Source organism: Symphalangus syndactylus, chromosome 1 (genome assembly GCF_028878055.3).
Source record: "Symphalangus syndactylus isolate Jambi chromosome 1, NHGRI_mSymSyn1-v2.1_pri, whole genome shotgun sequence".
NCBI classification, from domain to species: Eukaryota; Metazoa; Chordata; class Mammalia; order Primates; family Hylobatidae; genus Symphalangus; species Symphalangus syndactylus.
This window is the reverse complement of record NC_072423.2, coordinates 110,520,570-110,538,353: the sequence shown is the minus strand read 5'-3', so window position 1 is coordinate 110,538,353 and position 17,784 is coordinate 110,520,570. Positions and strand designations below refer to the sequence as shown.

Genomic DNA, 17,784 nt, shown 5'->3' with positions numbered 1-17,784 from the left:
GCAGGCCTTGCAGAGGCGACTGGGCTGCCACAGACTACAGAGAAGCCACCCTGCCCCACGCCCCCAGGATGGGTGGGCTGGTAGATGGAGAAAGGCGAGGTGCTGGGCAAACAGGGAACAGGGGCTGGTGCCTACCCGGGTAGTAGCGAGTGACTCCTGTGGCGCTGCCGAAGACCTGCCACAGCAGCGTGGGGTCTCGCCTGCGGTTTTCCATGAACACGTTCTCCAGGGCCTCTGTCCAGTTGAGCTCATTGAGGATGACGGTGGCTGGGGGGAAGCGGGGAGCTGGGGTGGGGAGCACCTGGGCTGTGTCCTGTCAAACCCACCACCACGACACTCATGCCTGTGCCCCCACTTAGAATCTCCCACCTGTTCTCGGCCTATCCGGACCCTCCCTACTTCCTAGGGCCCAGCTGGGGCTGCCCCAGCTCCTCCAGGAAGACTTTCTGATCCTCACCCCTCCCAAGCTGTGAAAGGAAACAGTTCAGCCTACTCTTCCTCCAGGCCCCACATGAGCAGGCAGGGCGGCTGTGGCTGGTAGCCTCTGGAGAGGGGCTGCCCAGGTGGCAGGGTGCTGGGAGCCCTCGGTCCAGCATGCTGCCTGGAGCTAGCACTGGTCCCCCAGGAGCTCACCCATTCAGCATGCACTCCAGGCTGCAGCCATAAGAAAGCAATTAAGGGCCCGCTGATGGGACTGGAATTATTCAGCTATTAAGGTACCTGATAAGCTGGAAGCCACTCAGCTCCATGATTAATCAACTGGGGCCAGAAGCAAGCAGGGGTGGGGGCGGGGGCTCTTGGAGGGGCAGGGGCGGTGCCAGATCCTGCTCCAACACAGGCACGTGTACTTGTACACGCATGCGCACACTGCACACCCCTCCAACAGGTATACCTGTGTCTAACCTGTGTGTTTCCAGCCAGATGGAACCCACTTGCCTAGCAACCCAGCTGCCACCATGGGCACAAGGGCACACATGCTCATGCCTACACACCACTCTGCACCTACAGGGGACACTCGTGGGTCCTGCTCACAACCCCCTATCATCAGTTACCCCATTCTCCCTTCCCCCCAACCCTTGTAGTTGCACGTGTGTGATCCTCTGTCCAGATCTATCCCTAAACACACACACACACACACACACACACACACACACACACACACACACACACACACACAGAGAACAAGGCTCCTCTCAGAGAATAGACTCCATCCTGCGGACCCTTCAACCTGGGCAGAGATTCAGGATGGTTTGAGCAGTACCCTTGACCCCCAACTCGGGGCGGTCCGACGTGTGTGTGTGACACATGTTCTCATGTGTGCAGTGACCCTGTCCCTAGATACTAGGACAAAACAGCAGGAGCGGGACACAGCTGCTTCTGCCAGGCCTCTGTGCCTCCTTCCTCCTTCAGGGACCTCCGCCCTCTTTCTTCCCATGTGGAGCCCAGCCACTGTCACCCCGTACAGGGATCCCCATCAAAAATCTACCTCAAGTGAGCACCAGAGACCACCTGCAGCAGGCAGACAAAGGTAGAAAGCATGATTTACAGTTCTCAAGCCTCTGCCCCGGCCACGGGGCACTGACACACTCCGGGGCACTCTCCCTCGGGCGGCCCCTCTGGAGCGTGGAGCCTCTGCTGCATCCGCTGCCTGATCCCTGCCCCCTGCTCCCACTCCCTTCGCTGTCTGTTCCTGTGGCTTCTCGTAACTGACCATAATGTGAAAACAAAACATATTTCGAGCCTTGGCTCTGCTTATTGAACAGTATGTTATGGTCCTGTTCCTAATTTAGAAACTTAGTGAGTTGAACAATTTCTATTTTTCTCTCTAAGGAAAAAATAAAGCCAGGCCCTCCAGAGTTTCACACAGTACTGTTTGCCTTGAGAGAGTCTGCCCAGCAGGTCCCACCCCTCACTGTGCCTCGGTTTTCCCATCTGCACAATGACAGGCTTAGAGCAGAGGGGTGTCCCTGGTCCAGGTCAAGGGCCAAGAGGAGACCCCTGCTCTGCGTGGGCTGTCCATGCAGGTACCTGTGACCCCACACGTGCTTACCCATACACGGCAAGGCACACTCGCGCAAACACCCCTGCCCCCGCCTGGAAAGGGCCTGCTACTCAGCCCCATGCGCACAGACCTGCACCCACGTGCACATACTCTCAGATCATGCTGAGTTGGGAAAGGGGACCATGCCCCCTCAGGCAGGTGATTACAGATTTAATTAAAAGTGACACAGTAAATAAAAAACATATAAAATGCAATTTGTGTGGGTAGCGAGGGGTGACTGGAGAGGGCGGTGTGGCTCCTGTTTTAATTAGTGTGCTTGTCTGTGATAGTGCCCCTCGACTGGCTCGGGCAGGTGGCCTTCGGGCAGCCTGTGGAGAGTAGGGGGGAGCATCCTTCCCCAACCTGACCTGAGGCTGCCCAGAGGGCCTAGCTGACCCCGAGGTGGAGAGGGCCTCCCTGAGGACCCTGGGAATTCCCTGCATTCTAGAGCTGAGGCAGTGGCTCTGGGGCTTTTGAGTCCTGGCCAAGTGGGCTCCTTGGATTCCAAGGCTACTCTGTAGGTGCCCACAGAACTGTGTCAGAAACAACAGGCCTCAGTGCCTTCAATCCTGCTGCTGGAGCTCCCCATCCAGTGTTTGACTCTTGGTTTCCTCCCCCTTTACCTCCCAGGAGCTTCAGGAAGTTCCTCCTTATGTCTGACTCAAATCCTTCTAGCTATAATGACCTCGTTTCCCCATTGTGTAAATCTGCCTTGTCCCTGAAGCTTGGACTGTCAACCACCCTCTCCCACATCCCCCTTCCCTACATCCCCAGCTCCTGGCTGCTCTGGGCAGGAAAACTCCCTACCTCCTTGGTTCTATGCCCAGGAGAAGGAGGGTAGTGTTATAGGGTTGGTATCTGTGAGGGATGGTTCCCTGTCCCCCTACCCCGCCGTCCACCTGATGTGTTGCAGCTTCTCAACCACTCCTACTTGGGGGAAGGGTGGTGAGGATTTCCTTCAGGGGCAGGCGGGCACTCAGTCCAACATGTGGGGAACGGTGTGTGTGTGCGTGCATTTGTGTGGGTGCCTGTGGATACATGGGCAGGAGACCATGCATGCACAGGGATAGAGGCTCAGTGTTTTGCAACTTGCTGAGTGTTAGGGTGAGGCTCTGCCTGTGAGTGCTTGATGCCCACATGTGGGTGAATCTGAGACGTGCGCAGGAGTAATCTCAGGTGTAGGAGGCTGGAGGTAGATGACGCTGGCCTTCTGTCCCCAGGGACTTTGGAATGCCCTGGCAGTGGGCCTGCCCCCATGGCAGGTGGGATGGGCTGTCCCGATTGCTCTGCACACTCACAGCCTTTGTAGATGTCCGTGGGGATCTGTACAGCCGCGTATGAATAGTTGACCTTGTTCTTGAAGTTTGGGTCCTCGATGAAGTCCAGCCTTAGGGTGCTGGCCTTAGACCCCCTTTCCATATCCTCACTCTCAGGGTCGTCCTGCAGAAAGGGCACCCCCCAGCAGTGTCAGGGCTGGAAAACGGTGAATGGGGTTGTAGAGGCCTGCAAGTAGGGGCAGGGAGGGCCAGAGTCCAGGAGATAGGGGCATCTCAAAAAGAGAGAATATTGCAGTAGGAGACACAGATGGAGAGACACAGGGACAGATGGACACGGGGTTGGACCCCTCACCCAAGGGGCCTGTGACTCCCACCTCCCCCTGCCCACCCCACCCGCCATCTCCACATTTGCTAAACCCAAATTTTAAAACCGAAAGGAAACCAACCTCTTCTCCACATTCTTGAAAACCAATTAGGGAAGGAGGCAAATCATGGAGCCAGTCAGAAGGAGCGGGCTCCAGAATTCCGCTTACAAGGATGTGCCGTGTGCAATCACAGGGAGGCCTCAGCAGTCCCTCCTAGGAGCTCTGGGTCCCCACAGCCATCACTGGGTCCTGCCCAGCCCCTTCACGGAGTTCCTCTGGGACCAGGGAGAGGGCCCTAGCCCCATCTAAGGCAGGGCACTATCCCCTGCAGCCCGATGGCTCTAGGGTCTGAGCCGGGGAGGCTAACCTGGGAGAGCTGGGCTGGGGGCTACCATTCAGACCTGCTGACCTCCAGAGGGAGGGTCTGCAGTGCCTGGTAGCAGCAGGACTGAAAGGGCCCCTGTTGATTTTCTAAAATGAGCCACAGCAGCCTGACAGGTGCCAGTTATGGCATCTCACGGCCGGGCAGGCTGGGCATGCGCCGTGCGCCCCCGCCCACCATCACAGGCTGGCAGGAGTGGGTCTGTGACTAGTGTTGATGCCACAGCCGATGGTGGGGGGGCAGGCTTGGGTGCAGGTGTGCAAGGGGGAGGGGAGGCAAGATGATGGTAGAGAGTGAAGGCGAAGAGGAAAAAGCCAGACTGGGGAGGCAAGGGAAAGAAGGAGGCTAAGGGTGGAGAGCAAAGCTGGGGGGCTTCCTAGGCTGGTAGGAGGGATCATAAGCAGCTGAACATCCCATACGCTCCCTCACTGCCCCTCAAGGCCTCTATGACCACCCTCAGCCCAGGCTTAGCTCATTCATTCTCCACCATGGGCCCACGTGGGCTGACCCCCGCTGCCCACTATGACCTGGGCATGCCCCTCCCCTGTGTTTCTGCCTCTAGGCATTTGACCAAGCTGTGTCTTGTCTGGGGAAAGGGTGACCGTGCCTCTCCACCCAGTCAGATGAGCTCTCCACACCCCAGGGGCATGGCTCTGAAGGGCCTGTGGCAGACACTCTTTTCATCTCTTTGAAGGTGGATTTTGTACAGCAGAATCCAAGCTGTCTGCTGCCCTCCCACTGCCCTTCTGCAGTGTGCCACCCATCTGCCCACCCCTGGCACACCCTAGAAGCCCTCGGGTGCTGGGTAGAGCCAGGGCAGGCAGCCTCGGAGCATGGAGGCCAGAGTGGGAGCGGCCGCCTGTGAGGCGTGCGCCACTCACATTCTGCTCAGAGGAGCGGGAGGCGCGGGAGAAGGAAGCCCCCGAAATGTCAGCGGCAGATGAAGGGCACTAGAAAATTTAATCTCCCAACTTTCCCAACTAATGTGACATTTGGATTCTGTTCTGATAAGCTATCAGCTGGCGAACTTTTTCCTTCCTTTTCTTTCCTCCACCCCCACCTTCTGGCTGGTAATTTAAAAGTAAATGGTCTAGAAAGATCTCTAACTGTACCTCTGGCAAAGATTAAAAAAACAAAACAACACAATAAGCAGGGGAGTTGGAAAATGTGTGCGTGCTGTCATTTATACCAGGCATTTGGCCTAGCTGACCCTAGTCTAGCTGGGCCCCAGAGTGAAAAGCTCCCTTGTCGGGCAATCTCTAGCTCCCCAACAGAAGTCCAAGGGGCTAGGGGCAAGGAGTCAATGATTTAGAGTGAGGGGTTGGGGCCCTGGATACAGTTGAGGCTGCTGGAGGTAGGTTCAGAGCATCCTAGTAGGGGTTGGGCACCAGGCTGTCCAAGGAGCCCCTCAGTGCCAACCCCCAGCCCAGGGGCTTTGTATGGTGGGCAACTGCAGTCTCCTGGTTTATATTTAATGCACTGATTGCTAAAATTACAGCCCGCTGCTGAGTGGGGTAAGGAATTAGATTCAGGGTCTAATTAAAGGTTCGCTCTTCATTTGAATTTCAGATTCCGGCTTTAATTTTAGCAACTTCTCTGGGAGCCACGGAGCTCAGCCAAGGGGAAGCACACCTGCTTGAGCCCACCCCGCTCTGTCTCGGGCCCTGTGCCCTCCAGCGGCTCTCCCAGGCCAGCCTGGCACTGTGGATCCTACACAGGGATCCTTTCCAACCTTCTCACCTCCTGGTGTCATTGGGTACCTCTCACTTGCCCCAGGAAACCCACCAAGCCCGCAGGCCTAGGAGAGGAAGACTGGATCTTGGGTCCTCTGAATCAGGCAGCAGTCCAGACACTGTGCTGCTGTGACACCTCTGTTTACAGAGGGGACCGCTGGGTCCAACTACTTTTGCCTTAAAGTCAGGCAGAGGGTCTTGGGCCTTGACAAGCTCAGCAAACACTGTCTACTCCAAGTGCCCTACACCCTCAGACACTTGTCTTCTCTACAGCCACCTCCCCTGCAAATAGTCATACAGTTTTCACATGGTGACGGGGACCTCACTACCTCACAGGGCAGCCCAGGCGGACTTGAGCCAGCGAGTGACATGGAGGCAGAAGGGTGGTGTGGCTTTGGGCTCTCTGGTCAGTCCCAGTGCCACCACTTCTGAGGTGGGTGACCCTAGGTGAGCTCAGGGTTAGGGTCTGACGATGGGCCAGGCTGTGGAGTGCTCAGCACAGGGAAGGGAGCTGGCCTGACCTGGAAATGCACCTGGATGTCCCTGCATCCTGCTCACATCTGCCCACCTCCAGGAAGCCTTCCCAGCTGCTCCCTGTCTCCCTCCTCTCACTGCACTTAGAGAGGTCCTCTCCATCTGGGACCTAAACTGCCCCATGCGGGAAGGGCCAAGCGCCTCACCACCTGCCCCACACTGCAGTCAAGCTCAGCCCACTAGTGCGCAGAGATGCAGCCCTGGAGGGGTCCGGACTTCTAGGGAGTTGTGGGAGGTGGAAGGTGGGGCCTGTGCCACCACGGCTCTGCAGGGTTGAGCTCAGAATGTGCGGCGCTGAGTCCTAACATCCATTTTACAGCCAAGGCCACCAAGGCCCAGCAAGGAGGTGTGGCTCAGGAATGGGTGCTCACCAGCTCAGCGTCAGCCTTGGCGTCATAGTACACGATGTCTTCCTCCTGGTGGGGGGAGAGAGGCCTCAGCACTAGCTGCTCAGGGTCCCGAGACAGACAGGACTCCTAGCCCCAAGGCCTGCATGGCACCCTTAGATTCCTCTGGGGCAGAGACTGTCCTTTTCCCCCACCCAGAGCCACCCTCCTGGAAGGGCTGGATAGGTCAGGGCTGAGAATGCAGCCAGGCCCATCTTCAGGGGCCCTGCACAGGCTCCAGGAGCATGCAGTACCCCTCGATTGGGAATTCCCTGGGCCTTCCTAACTCGGGGGCCAAGGGTCCTGGGCTGCAGCCTTCTAGGTTCTGTCTGCAGAGAGGCTGGCTGAGGCAGCACCAGGGAGCGAGGAAGACGGAGAACAGAGCCGAGTTTGGGCAGGAGGGAAATAATGACTCGACGCTGCATCTTCCAATTTCTTCTATTAAAAAGCCTGCTCATTACGGGCATGTACTTATTAATTATCTGTGATTTGTTGTGAAATGCGAGGGGGTTTCCACAACAGGAGCGGGAGAAAACAAAGCCCGGCCCTGGCGCCTGCCTCCCGGCCCTCACCCGCCTGTGTCTGCCCCGCCTGTCCCTGGCCCATGTCTGCTTGCCAGTCGCCTGGGTTCTTGGCCATCTGTGCGTCATAATTACCAGCCGCCCTGGGGACCCATAACACAAACGGGCTAATTTCATGTGTAATGATCTTTAATCAGAACCGAGCGTGGCTGACAGAGGCCGCCAGAAGGTGAGCCCGGTGTCAGCCAAGTGCCACTGGCTCAGGAGGGGCTGCCACACTCTGCCCCCATGGGCTTCAGGGCCATGACTCAGGACAGAGCTGCTGTCCAAGTCACCCTCTCCAGGTGCTCCTCAGCCCTGTTCTGTACAGCAAAAACCTGCAGTGTGACCCTGGTGGCCCCTCACTCACTCAGGGCTTGTTTCTTTGTGGTCTGCAGATGGGAGTGGTGACCAAGTCTGCCCCCCAGGGCCTGGCTGTGAAGCAGCAGGCAGAGCCAGCACTCACTCCACCAGGGCAGATGTCGCCCGGACACCCGCTTCCCAAGGCCCAGCGGGGGCTCACTCAGTGTGTGACCCCAGGGCTAGACCACTCCCTCTCTGAGCCCCAGGCTCCCCAGACTCCCCCACGCAGGACTCTGGGAAGGGGCCTGGCTGTGGTGACTGCCCAGGGGCTACGTCAGTACCTGGGACTGTTTCAGGGAACAGTCCTAGTCTGTCTCTCACCAGGGGTCTAGGGGCTGCAGGCCACTGGCTAAATGTGCAGGCTTAGTCCCAGCATTCTGGAACACTGACTGCATGCCTGGCACCACGAATGGGCAAGACCACAACTTCCTGAGGAATGTAAGACCAAAGGCGGCCCGAGAGTTCCAGCATCCAGGGTGCCTGCCGTGTCTGGCGCTTTCTTACAGCAGCCCCATGACCCCATCAGTCAGACGCTTTGAGGGCAGGGAGAAGAAAGCCTACGCACCCTGGCTCCAACCTGCCCTCCCAGCCTGTTGTCGACCTTGCCCACACCCACCACCCACCCACCCACCAGTGCAAGAAGGCTGCAGCCCTGGTGGGCCTGGGGCGGGGGCGGAGGCCGGGCCAAGCTGCAGGGTGCTCGGCCTTTCCCTGCGCCCGGCTCTGACCGAAGCGCATAATGAAAGCTGACATTACATCAAACACAATAAGGAGTTTCGGTTGATGAAGATCATTCCTGAACACACAAAACCCATTAAACTGAGGGGGAAAAATATCAATTCAACACACTCGCTGTGAAAAGAAAATGTGATTTGTTATCTAAAAGGGGGTTATAAACACAGCTCTGATGCTCTTTCCCTCCGTAATGAAAACGGGCGGGTGCGGTGGGAGGACTGCAGATTACAACCTGGGGCCTCACCCACTTTTTAGGCAAACCTTCCACAAGCATGGGAAAGGACACAGGTGGGGGCTGGTCACTTGCAGCCCTCAGGAGCCCTGGGCTCCCCTCACAGGCTGTGGCTGGGTCCTGCCTGCACCTGGGTCAACACTAGGCACCTCAGCGTTCACTGGGGCCACCTCTCCAGCTGCTCCACGGGCTCCGCTTCTCTATTTGTTCTGCTGTTTCACGGTCTTAGTGGAACATCAGATATTGGTGGCATCAGGGACATAGGGGACATGTCACCCAGGAGGATTCTTAGCCCCCTGCAGATGACAGATGAGGCTCAGGATTCTGTATGGTCTCCCTGCCCCCCACGGCTTGATGCATGTGGGAATGACCGCTCCCAGCCTCTCCTGCCTCTAGGAGGGCGAGACCATGCCCCTTCCTTGGTAAGAAGTGCATGGATGGTGGCACACAAGGTCATACATGTGAAAATATATCATAAATACAGCTGTGACTGCTATGCATGATGTGGTGTGGAGCTGGGGGTGTGGCAGGAAGGGGCTGTCAGGGTCAGGGTGGGAGTATCCCCGAGAAGGCCTCTGTCTGCTTGGGCCAACACAGTACCTGAATGTCTATCAGCAGTGACCGCCTCCTGGGTTAAGCAACAAGGAGGCAGTATTCTCTAGTGACTGAGTGCAGAACCTCAGCAAAGAGTCCTGGCCTCAAAATCTGACCTGGACACGTGAGCTCTGGAATCCTGGGCAGTGAGTGAAGACTGAGGCTGAGCCAAAAAGGACCCAGCCTACTGGCTTGTCCCAGTGGCCCCCTGAGGAATTCCAGGGGTCACCCCCGAGGAGGCAAGGCTGCCCAGTTAAATCATGCAGCCTCCATGAGGCTTCACCTCTGGGTCTCTACTTCCCCACTCATAATATCAGGATGACGAGGCCTCCTCTGAGGGTATGAAGAGAACAGGGAGCTGGGCCTCCCCAGGGGTAGGGCCAACTCTGCCCATGAGTGGCCACCTTCTGTCTTTGCAACCCCACAGCCCAGAGGAGAGGCTGAATGTGGAAGAACCCCGGGTGGGGTGAAACGGGTGTCCTTAATGTCTGGGGTCCACTCCCCTGACATACCCTGTGTTACCTGATATTTTAGGGGCCATTTTGCCCAACTGGGTAGGAGTTGGGAGAGTCACCCACTTTGAGCTCACACACATGCCCTCCCATGTGGACTTGGGCACACAGATAACAGGCGAGGGGCGCGGCAGAAGGGTCCACGTGACCCTTGTGTTGGTGACATACATTCTCCTTAGCAGGAGCCAAGCCCAAGAGAAGTGTGAGGAGGGTGGGTCTCAGGGAACAAGCTGAGGAAATGAGCATGGGGTGGGCGGGGGAAGGGCAGTTGCCATCCGAGTTCAGTGCTTGGAAGGTGGCTGCCAAGGCCTGGCCAGACATGACTGCCGCCTGCCCACCAGCTGCCTGTGCAGGCCTAGGCCAGCCACCCGCTGCACCAGTGAGGACGCTTGGCCTTCCTGCCCTGGCCTAGTGCCAGCTCAGCCCGGCCAAGAGGACTGTTTTCTGAGAGAGCCGTCTGTCGCTGGCTTGGCAGAGGCAGGCAGGGGCCCTATGGCTGGGTCAGACCCTCAGGCCAGGAAGGCCACCTGTCCTGTCCAGCTGACTCTTCCAGCCTGGCCCAGCCCCCTCACAGCCTTCCCTCTAGTCCCTAGGCAGAGCTCCGTCCACTCCCACCATCACATTCCCCAGGGCAGGGCTGTGTCCTTCCCTTACACTTCCCAGGGGAGGGCTGTCTCTTCCATTCCACTCCCAGTGCATGGCTTTGTTTCCTGTAGGCCCTGGTTTTGGCATTGAGGCCCTGGGGCCAATGGCCACTCCCCCCCTCCCCTACCCACGCCCTGGCCCAGCTCCTCCCTGGTGGTGGTTTCGGTGGCACACAGTGTTGGCATAGTGTGGTGCTGGCACCAAGTGTGGTCCAGCAGGTGGCCCCTCTTCATCTATCCTAAGTGTTATGGGCACCAGGGCACCTGCTGCCCGCCTGCGGGGGCATGGGAGGCACTGCCTGCTAATCAGGGCCATCGTTTCCCTGATGTCCAAGGGTCTGGGTTGGCCAGGGTCAAGGAAGGGGGTAGGAGCTTTATATCCAGGCATCGCCCTCTTGATCTCTTGTCCCAGCTCTGACCCTGCAGACTCCAGGATCCCCTACCCCCCAGGCTGAGGTCAGTGGAGTTGTGGGCATGTGGATGTGGGTTATACCATTGATACCATTGTCTGTTCCTCAGAGGTTTGCATCTGGACCTGCTGTGTGCTGTCAATACAGGGAGGGCCACACCCGGCTGATGGTGCAGTGGATTCCAGTCTGGCCACATGGGCCAAGCATCTCCTCTGTGGCCAGAACAGCTGGGCGCCATCCTCCCCATCTCAGAGGTAAGAAGACTGCTCCTGGTCATGCTGTCACTACTGTGGGCAGTGGGGGCCGATCCTAGGGTTGGGGCTAGAAAAGGGAGTCCTAGGCAGACATCTGGAGAGAGAGGCTTTGCACTGAAGGAGGGGTGGATAAGGGCATTCCTAGGAAGAGGACCTGAGTTTGAGGCTAGAATTGTGGCACAGGCCAGGTGCCTCTCCTGAGTTCTGGGAAGGAACGTGGCTCCTTGTCTGTCATCTCCTGAAAGTCATTGGAAGGATGTGGTTTCAGGGGTGGGTGGTGTGCCTGCAAGGGACAAAACAGCATCCCTTCCCAGCCTCAAGTCCCTGCACCCTCCCCTGGCATGGACAGTCCCTCCTGCAGCCACTACTGCCAGCTCTCCCTGGCAGCCCGAGCATAGCTGGCTGGTGTTGGGCTCTTGGACACACCATTAGCATTGATGCCTTTCAGCCTGGCAGCTGTGGTAGCAGCAGTGCTTCCTGGGAAGAACAGTGACCCAGTAGCTGGTAAGGAAGGAGGTAACTACAGCCCCACCCACCCTACCTGGGACACCAGTGGGACAGGCCGGCAGGCATCCGGTGGAATGTGGCAGGGAGGGAGATGAACAAGGCCGGGCCCAGGTGGCCCTGTGGTCAGGGCTGCCTGTGGTCACACCCACAGCTGGGGGCACCTCAGGTCAAGCCAGGGGGAGGGGAGCAGCCAGAGCCCTTTACTGCCTCATCTCAGGACAGAAGTACTCAGGGCCCAAGGGCTGGTGTGGCCAGAGATGCACCCATGCCATCAGCGGCTTGGCACCCACATAGCCTGATGTGTGCAGTGATTCCTTCACACCCCATAGCCGAGCCCACAGGCAGCACCGGCACCAGTCAGTCCTTTGCCAAATGGGGAAACCGAAGCCCTTGCCTGGGTCCCACAGGGACTGTAAGCAAGTAGCACTGGAGTAGGAGAGAGGGAGAGAAGGGTCAATCCTGTCTCCCGGGGAAGGGGGGCTGGTTTAGGGAGTAACTAGCCCATTCATTTGTTCACCTTAGAAAATCATCTTTCATTTCCATCTCATGTGAACTCCCTGAGGGCAGCACCCAGCACCTGCCAAGGGTAAAGGAAGAATGCCATGGTGTGGGCAAGGTGAGGCAGCCTCAGCATGGCCTGGGGGATGGGGACTGGGGAATAGGAACAGATTTAGGGCTCGGATCATAGGCATGAGCCCCTGACACTCGACAGCCGGCTGTGAATCTCTGCCACCAACAGGTAACCTCCGGTAGGTCTATCCACTCTGTGCTTCTGTTTTCTTGTCAAATAGGGACGATAACCCCGCTGCTTCCTAGAGCAGATGTGCCTGGCCCAGAGCTGGAGTGAGTCAGGTCTGCCACTCCCACCCTGCTCCTCCCTGTGTTTAGCACAAGACTACTAGGAGGCATGGCCCAGACACCCGAGCAGCTGTGGAGGACACAGGAGCCCTGCCAACTAGTCTGGTTCTCAAGGGTTCCATCATCCTTGGCACTGGGGCTTCCTTGAATCCAGAAGGAGCCCTGCCTCCATCTGATGCTGGCCCGAGGGCAGGTGTATCCAGCCCCAGGCAAAATCAAACACAGCAAGGAACCGGTGAGGGCAACTCAGGCCTAGGCTGGGATGGGTGAGGCTCCCCTTCCCTCCCCTATGCACTAGGTCCTCTGCGCTCAGCTTCTTGCACCTCTGCTCCAAGCAGCGAGCCTGAGCTCCTTCTGAGGTGGAAGGAGAGGCTTTTGTGACCGTGGCAGCCCAGTCCCCTGAGCCCAGCCGGAGGGCCTCCTGGGTGGACAGGTTGCTGTTCAGGGAAGTCAGGGAAGGGAAGTTGGGGAAAGGCATTTGGTCCCCTTTTCCCAGCATCTCTTGCAGGTCACTGTATTAAAGCCTCTGACAAGTCCTGAAGTCCAAAGCCCTCTGACCCGGGGGCTCTCTAAGAATCTGAACACCTTATCTGGGGAACACAAGGAACACCACTTTCAAGCAGCCTTCCCACTCACGGGTGACTCCACAGCTCCTCTGGAGTGAATGTGGGCTCATATATCACTGTGTGCCCAGCAGTGAGAGGCGCCTGGAGGAATTGCTGAATGTTGGACACAGGCTTCTGGCTCTACTCCACAGACCGCTCCGTGTCCCTCATGTGCCTGGGCAGCTCCCACCCCCTGGCATTCAAACCCACCCAGGGATGGGCATGCCCTGAGTGCTGGGCAGGGTGCTGGGGTTCCTACCTTGATGTTGTCCTGCCAGCGGTGTGCTTTCTGGAAGTTCTCTGCAGCATCAGCCAGTCTCTGAGGGACAGAGCACAGGGAGGTCAGAGGCTGAGGAAGGCAGCCTGCCCTATGCCCACCCCAAAGCCTCTCCATCCCCAGCACTCCCTGGGGCCAGGCTGGACTGGGGACTCCCTTCCCCTCATCCTACGAGACCCTCAAAGATTCTCTGCCCCAGACACTCCCCAGCTTGCTGTGTGGGCACCTCCTTGACCACAGCTGGGTCCATGCAGGAAAGGTGAAGCCTGCGCAGTGACCCCAGGGGCATCTCCATGGGACTCCCTGTACTAGGCCAAGCCCTAGGGCCACTCTCTACCCCCACACACTTGTGTCACCCCAGTGCCAAGAGGAAGCTCCTCTGGAGCGAAGGCTGAGCTGCAAGTTACAAAGTGCTTCGCCTTGCCCTGCCCTTCTGCCAGCTATCCGGAACTCCACAGGAGGGGCCCACAGCCCACGCTGTCCATCCTGGCCCTCTCCCAGACTTCCTGAGCCCCTTCCCACAGGGCTCCCAAGCCCTCTGTCCACAAGAGCCTGTCCTGTCCTTTGGGGCTGGTTCCAGTGACCTCTTCCAACAAAGCCCCGGTGCCTGAGAGCAGAATGTCCCTCAGGGCATAGCTGTGTGTCTGTCCATCCCACACCTGCCACTGGGCACGCTGGGTGCCAGATTGCGCTGATTGGTGGAGGTGTGGCAGGCCTGGTCCTGCCTCTTGCAGCTCACAGGCACAACCTCGCAGAACCACCATGGCAGGAGAGGTTGAGGGGCAGGAAGCGCAGTGCTGTGGGGGCTTGGGACCTCAGGGAAGACTTGCTGGAGAAGGTGCTGGGGCCCGGCCACCCTCTGGGCCTAAGCCCGGGTCACCCAGATGTTCTTATTCTATACTTTCTAAGGATCCCATCTCTACAGGAAACCTTGGGGCTCCCAAGGATGGAACTGAGTGTGACCCCGGGGGCCTTCTGCAGAGCTGAGAGCAGTGGCGTCCTGTCAATCATAATGACAACGATCACTATCAACTGGCCGCCTACCGCACACCGAACCCTTCCCTGGCCAGTGACTGATGTGCTGTGCACCTTGTACCATTCACAGTGTGCCTGGCATGGGGCCATTGTGGCCCTCCTCAGATGAGGACGGCCAGGTACAGAGAGGGTGAGCAGCCTCTCTGTCACACGGTGAGTCCGGCTCAGGCTGGGCCCCAGAGCCCAGCCCTCACCATTGCATTTGTCTTGCTCAGCCCACGACCAAGATCCAGGGACCAGCCTCTGTTGGGCCCACCATGCTCAGTGAGGTAGGTGGCTCTGGTCTCTCACCCTCACCCCACCCTGTCCCACAGTGGAGCAGGCACGTCCCACCTCCAGGCCTACAGCCCTACTCAGAAGGTCCCGCCCCTTGGTATTCAGGACACCTCACCCCCATCCTTGAGTCCAGGCCTGATAATGGCATGTGGGCCCCGGAGGGGACGTCCTACTAAAGCCTGTCAGCTTCCCATTAGGGGAAGTGGGAGTCAGGTCATGGAGGCCGGCGTTTCCTCCTCTGAAGCATGGACTAGCAGGGCAGCGAGCAAGGTGGGGCCTCCTGTGGAGCTGTGGCCTCTGTTCTCCTGGGGCAGAGTGTCACACCCCCATAGTTAGAGGTGCTGTCCAGGGCCATCTCTAGCCCCACTGGGCTGGCTCCCCCTCCTCAGGCCAAGAACACTGAGTGGTCAGGGAGGCTATGAGGCTGGGGTCCCGGGAGCAGGGGGAGAAAGTGCCTCTTGGGGTCAAACCCTCTCACCTCGCAGAGCTGGGCCCTCCTGGCCTCTGCTTCTCTCTCCTTTGTAGGCTCAGTCCTCTGTCTCCCACCACCCTTAATTGCAGGGCCTGCTTGGCTGGGACCCACACTCTTCTGTCTCCCCAGCCCAGCCTCACACTCCTAGGGTTTTGGGGGCCCCAGGCCTCTCTACTCCGTGATGCCTCCCATGTCTTGCCTCCAATCCTGGCCCTCCTGAGCTCCTGGACACTTCCCTGGAGCGACCCTCAGACCCACCTGAGCTCAGAGTGCCCCTCTGGGGCAGGCCACCTACCCTGGCTCCTCTGCCTCCTCCATTCCACCCCGGCATCCCTCACACCACCTCCTGTGCACCCCTAGCTCAGGCTCTGTCCTGTCTGGAACCTGCATCCTCTCATCCTAGTCACCTATTCTCCACACAACACCTGGAGCCTTTTCTCCAAATGTAGATCTGGTCATGACACCGTCCCCTGTCCCAAAACCCTTCAGTGGCTCCCACTTCTCTGCATGTAAAAGGCACAACCTTCTCCAGGTCCTGTAGGGCCCACCTGACTCCTCTTCTTCCTTTTCCATCCTGGAGCCTCCTCTTGGCCTAAACCACAAATGCCCACCCCCTGACCCCAGATCCAGGGATGGATGAGGCCCCCAATTCATAAGCCTGCAATGCCCTTGTGTAGAGGGCATTACTGTGTGACTTGTACGGTTCGCAACGCTTGTCACCAGTGTTACCTGAGCGCCTGCAGTACAGCAGGTGCCGAGCTCAGTAACTTGGCCTGGAGGCTGTGTAAAGCCTTACGAGGCAGTGTGTGGGTCAAGCCTTTGTCATCACTGTGCCCCTCCTTCCTTACCTGGTGACCCACTACCTTCCCAGGGACGCCAAATCTTCCTCAGAGTGGGGCTCTGCTGAGGCCCCTGTCCTTCCCTGGGGTTGAGACTGGGGCAGAGTGGGGGAAGCAGATGCGGTTTCTTGCCGCGGAAAAGCCACAGGGTCGATGGGTCTGCAGACGCCACACTGACACTAGTGGGTATCTCCAGGCTGGGCCATGACCCTGAGGAACTCCTGCCCCTGCCTCTACTCCTGGCTGGGGGTTTCCAGCTCCTTCACCCTCTTAGGGCTCAGCTCTGACCCTGAAACATTCAGGCCCCAAAACATGGGGGCTACAGGCCCCTCTGGCTCCAGAGCCTAGCAGACAGGGCAAGGGAGACCCAGGGAGGGAGGCCCCAGCCCCCAGCCTCCTTGAGCTCATGGAATCCCATGGGCTCAAAGGCCTGGGTCAGCCCACTGACTCGTGAATAACGGAGTCATAATAGCCACAGCAAAAGGATTACTTTTAATCCTCAGTAACAATCAAGCCATTATTATATTTTCAGTGTTACAGATCAATCAGTCCATCCCTTGGCACTGGACATGTGGAAACTGCTAAACAGGCGGGCCCAGTGGTGGGGGAGGAAGGGCTAAGGCAGCTGGTGGGGTGCAGTGGAGTGGGCAGGCTTCAACCATGAGGTCCCATCAGGCCTGAGGATGAGAGGACTGGGACCACCACTGGTGTGCACGAGGGGCCCTGGGCAGAGATCAGAGCCTGGACCTTGGAGCCCCTGAGTCCTGGCCTGGGTTCAAAGCTTGACTTTCTTGGAGCAGGGTCTTCACCACTCTGGTCCTCAACATCCTGCCTATAAACTGGACATAGTACTGCACCCACTCAGGGTGGCTAGGCTCTTGGCAGCCCCCTTCCTCCAACCCTCGGCAGCTGCACATAGGCAGCCAGTCCCCTGAGGTTTCTCTCACTGGCTCTTGCCCAGCTCTGGGCCCTCCTGCTATCTGCTCTTTCTGCCTGGTTAGCCCTATCAGACTGTGTTATTTCCCCTGGAAACTTCCTTTTGCCTTTAACCAGCCCTCTGGACAAGGTGGGCTTCACTCTCCTCCACCAAGCAGGACATGTCCTGAGGCAGGGATCTCCAAGCTTAGCTCCACCTACCTGGCCCAGGCTGAGCACCCAGACCTTGGGCTCCTGTCCCCATAAAGCTGACAACAGTCAGGCCTGCTGAGGGCTGGCAGGGAGACTGTGCCCACCCTGCCCCACCCTTGGAGGTTCATCCCTCCTCGCACTTCCCTTCTACCTCTCCCTGGTCCTCCTGATGGTTTGGAGACAGGCTGGAAGGGGCAAGAAACTGAGGCCCAGAGGCGAGGGAAGAACCTATTAGGATACCATGCAGGGCAGGGACAGGGTGCCTGTCTCTGGAGTGCCTGCCTGTCTTGGGGAGATGCACTCCATTCCTAGCCCTGACCCCTGGGAGTGGTTCCTTGCTTGGGCTCTGGGCTGTGCTCCTGGAGCTGCCTGCAGTCTCTGGTCGCCCTGCTACCAGGCCCTGCACATACTGCTCCCTCCCAGGCCACTCCTGCCCAGACTCTTCCAGCCGCATCCACTTCCTGACCCTGACACTCAACAAACCGTCTTCCATGTCTGCTTTCCCCTTGAGCACTGGGTTTGGTGGGTAAGTGTCTTGTGGCTGTCAAGTTTATGGTAACCTGGCCCTGGGCATACAGTAGGTGCACAATGAATGTCTGCTAAATGAAAATTGGGGTGTCTCTGGACCTGTGTAGAGGCCTGGGCTTGAGTCTGGCTCTGCCCAGCCAGTTGTGTAATGCCGGGTGTGTGGTTTAAGCTCTCTGAGTCTATTTTCTTCAGCACATCCTAGGGGGTAAGAGCTGCCCATGGCGATGCAGCTATGAA

General features: G+C 58.2%; 1 protein-coding gene across 6 annotated transcripts in view; it reads right to left on the bottom strand.

The window, feature by feature from the left end:
* The window catches only part of CACNA2D2 (calcium voltage-gated channel auxiliary subunit alpha2delta 2), a 142,189-nt gene that overhangs the window by 18,266 nt on the left and 106,139 nt on the right, over positions 1-17,784 (bottom strand). For 5 of the 6 annotated variants that reach the window (XM_055275900.2, XM_055275869.2, XM_055275879.2 and 2 more), the window contains exons 4-7: positions 13,252-13,311; positions 6,704-6,748; positions 3,340-3,481; positions 136-267 (exon numbers count right to left, since the gene is read on the bottom strand). In XM_055275900.2, the coding sequence (XP_055131875.2) occupies positions 136-267; positions 3,340-3,481; positions 6,704-6,748; positions 13,252-13,311 (379 nt within the window). Of the gene's footprint in view, positions 1-135; positions 268-3,339; positions 3,482-6,703; positions 6,749-12,046; positions 12,065-13,251; positions 13,312-17,784 lie in introns of those variants that run through there. The other variant, XM_063636409.1, reaches the window with a different exon arrangement.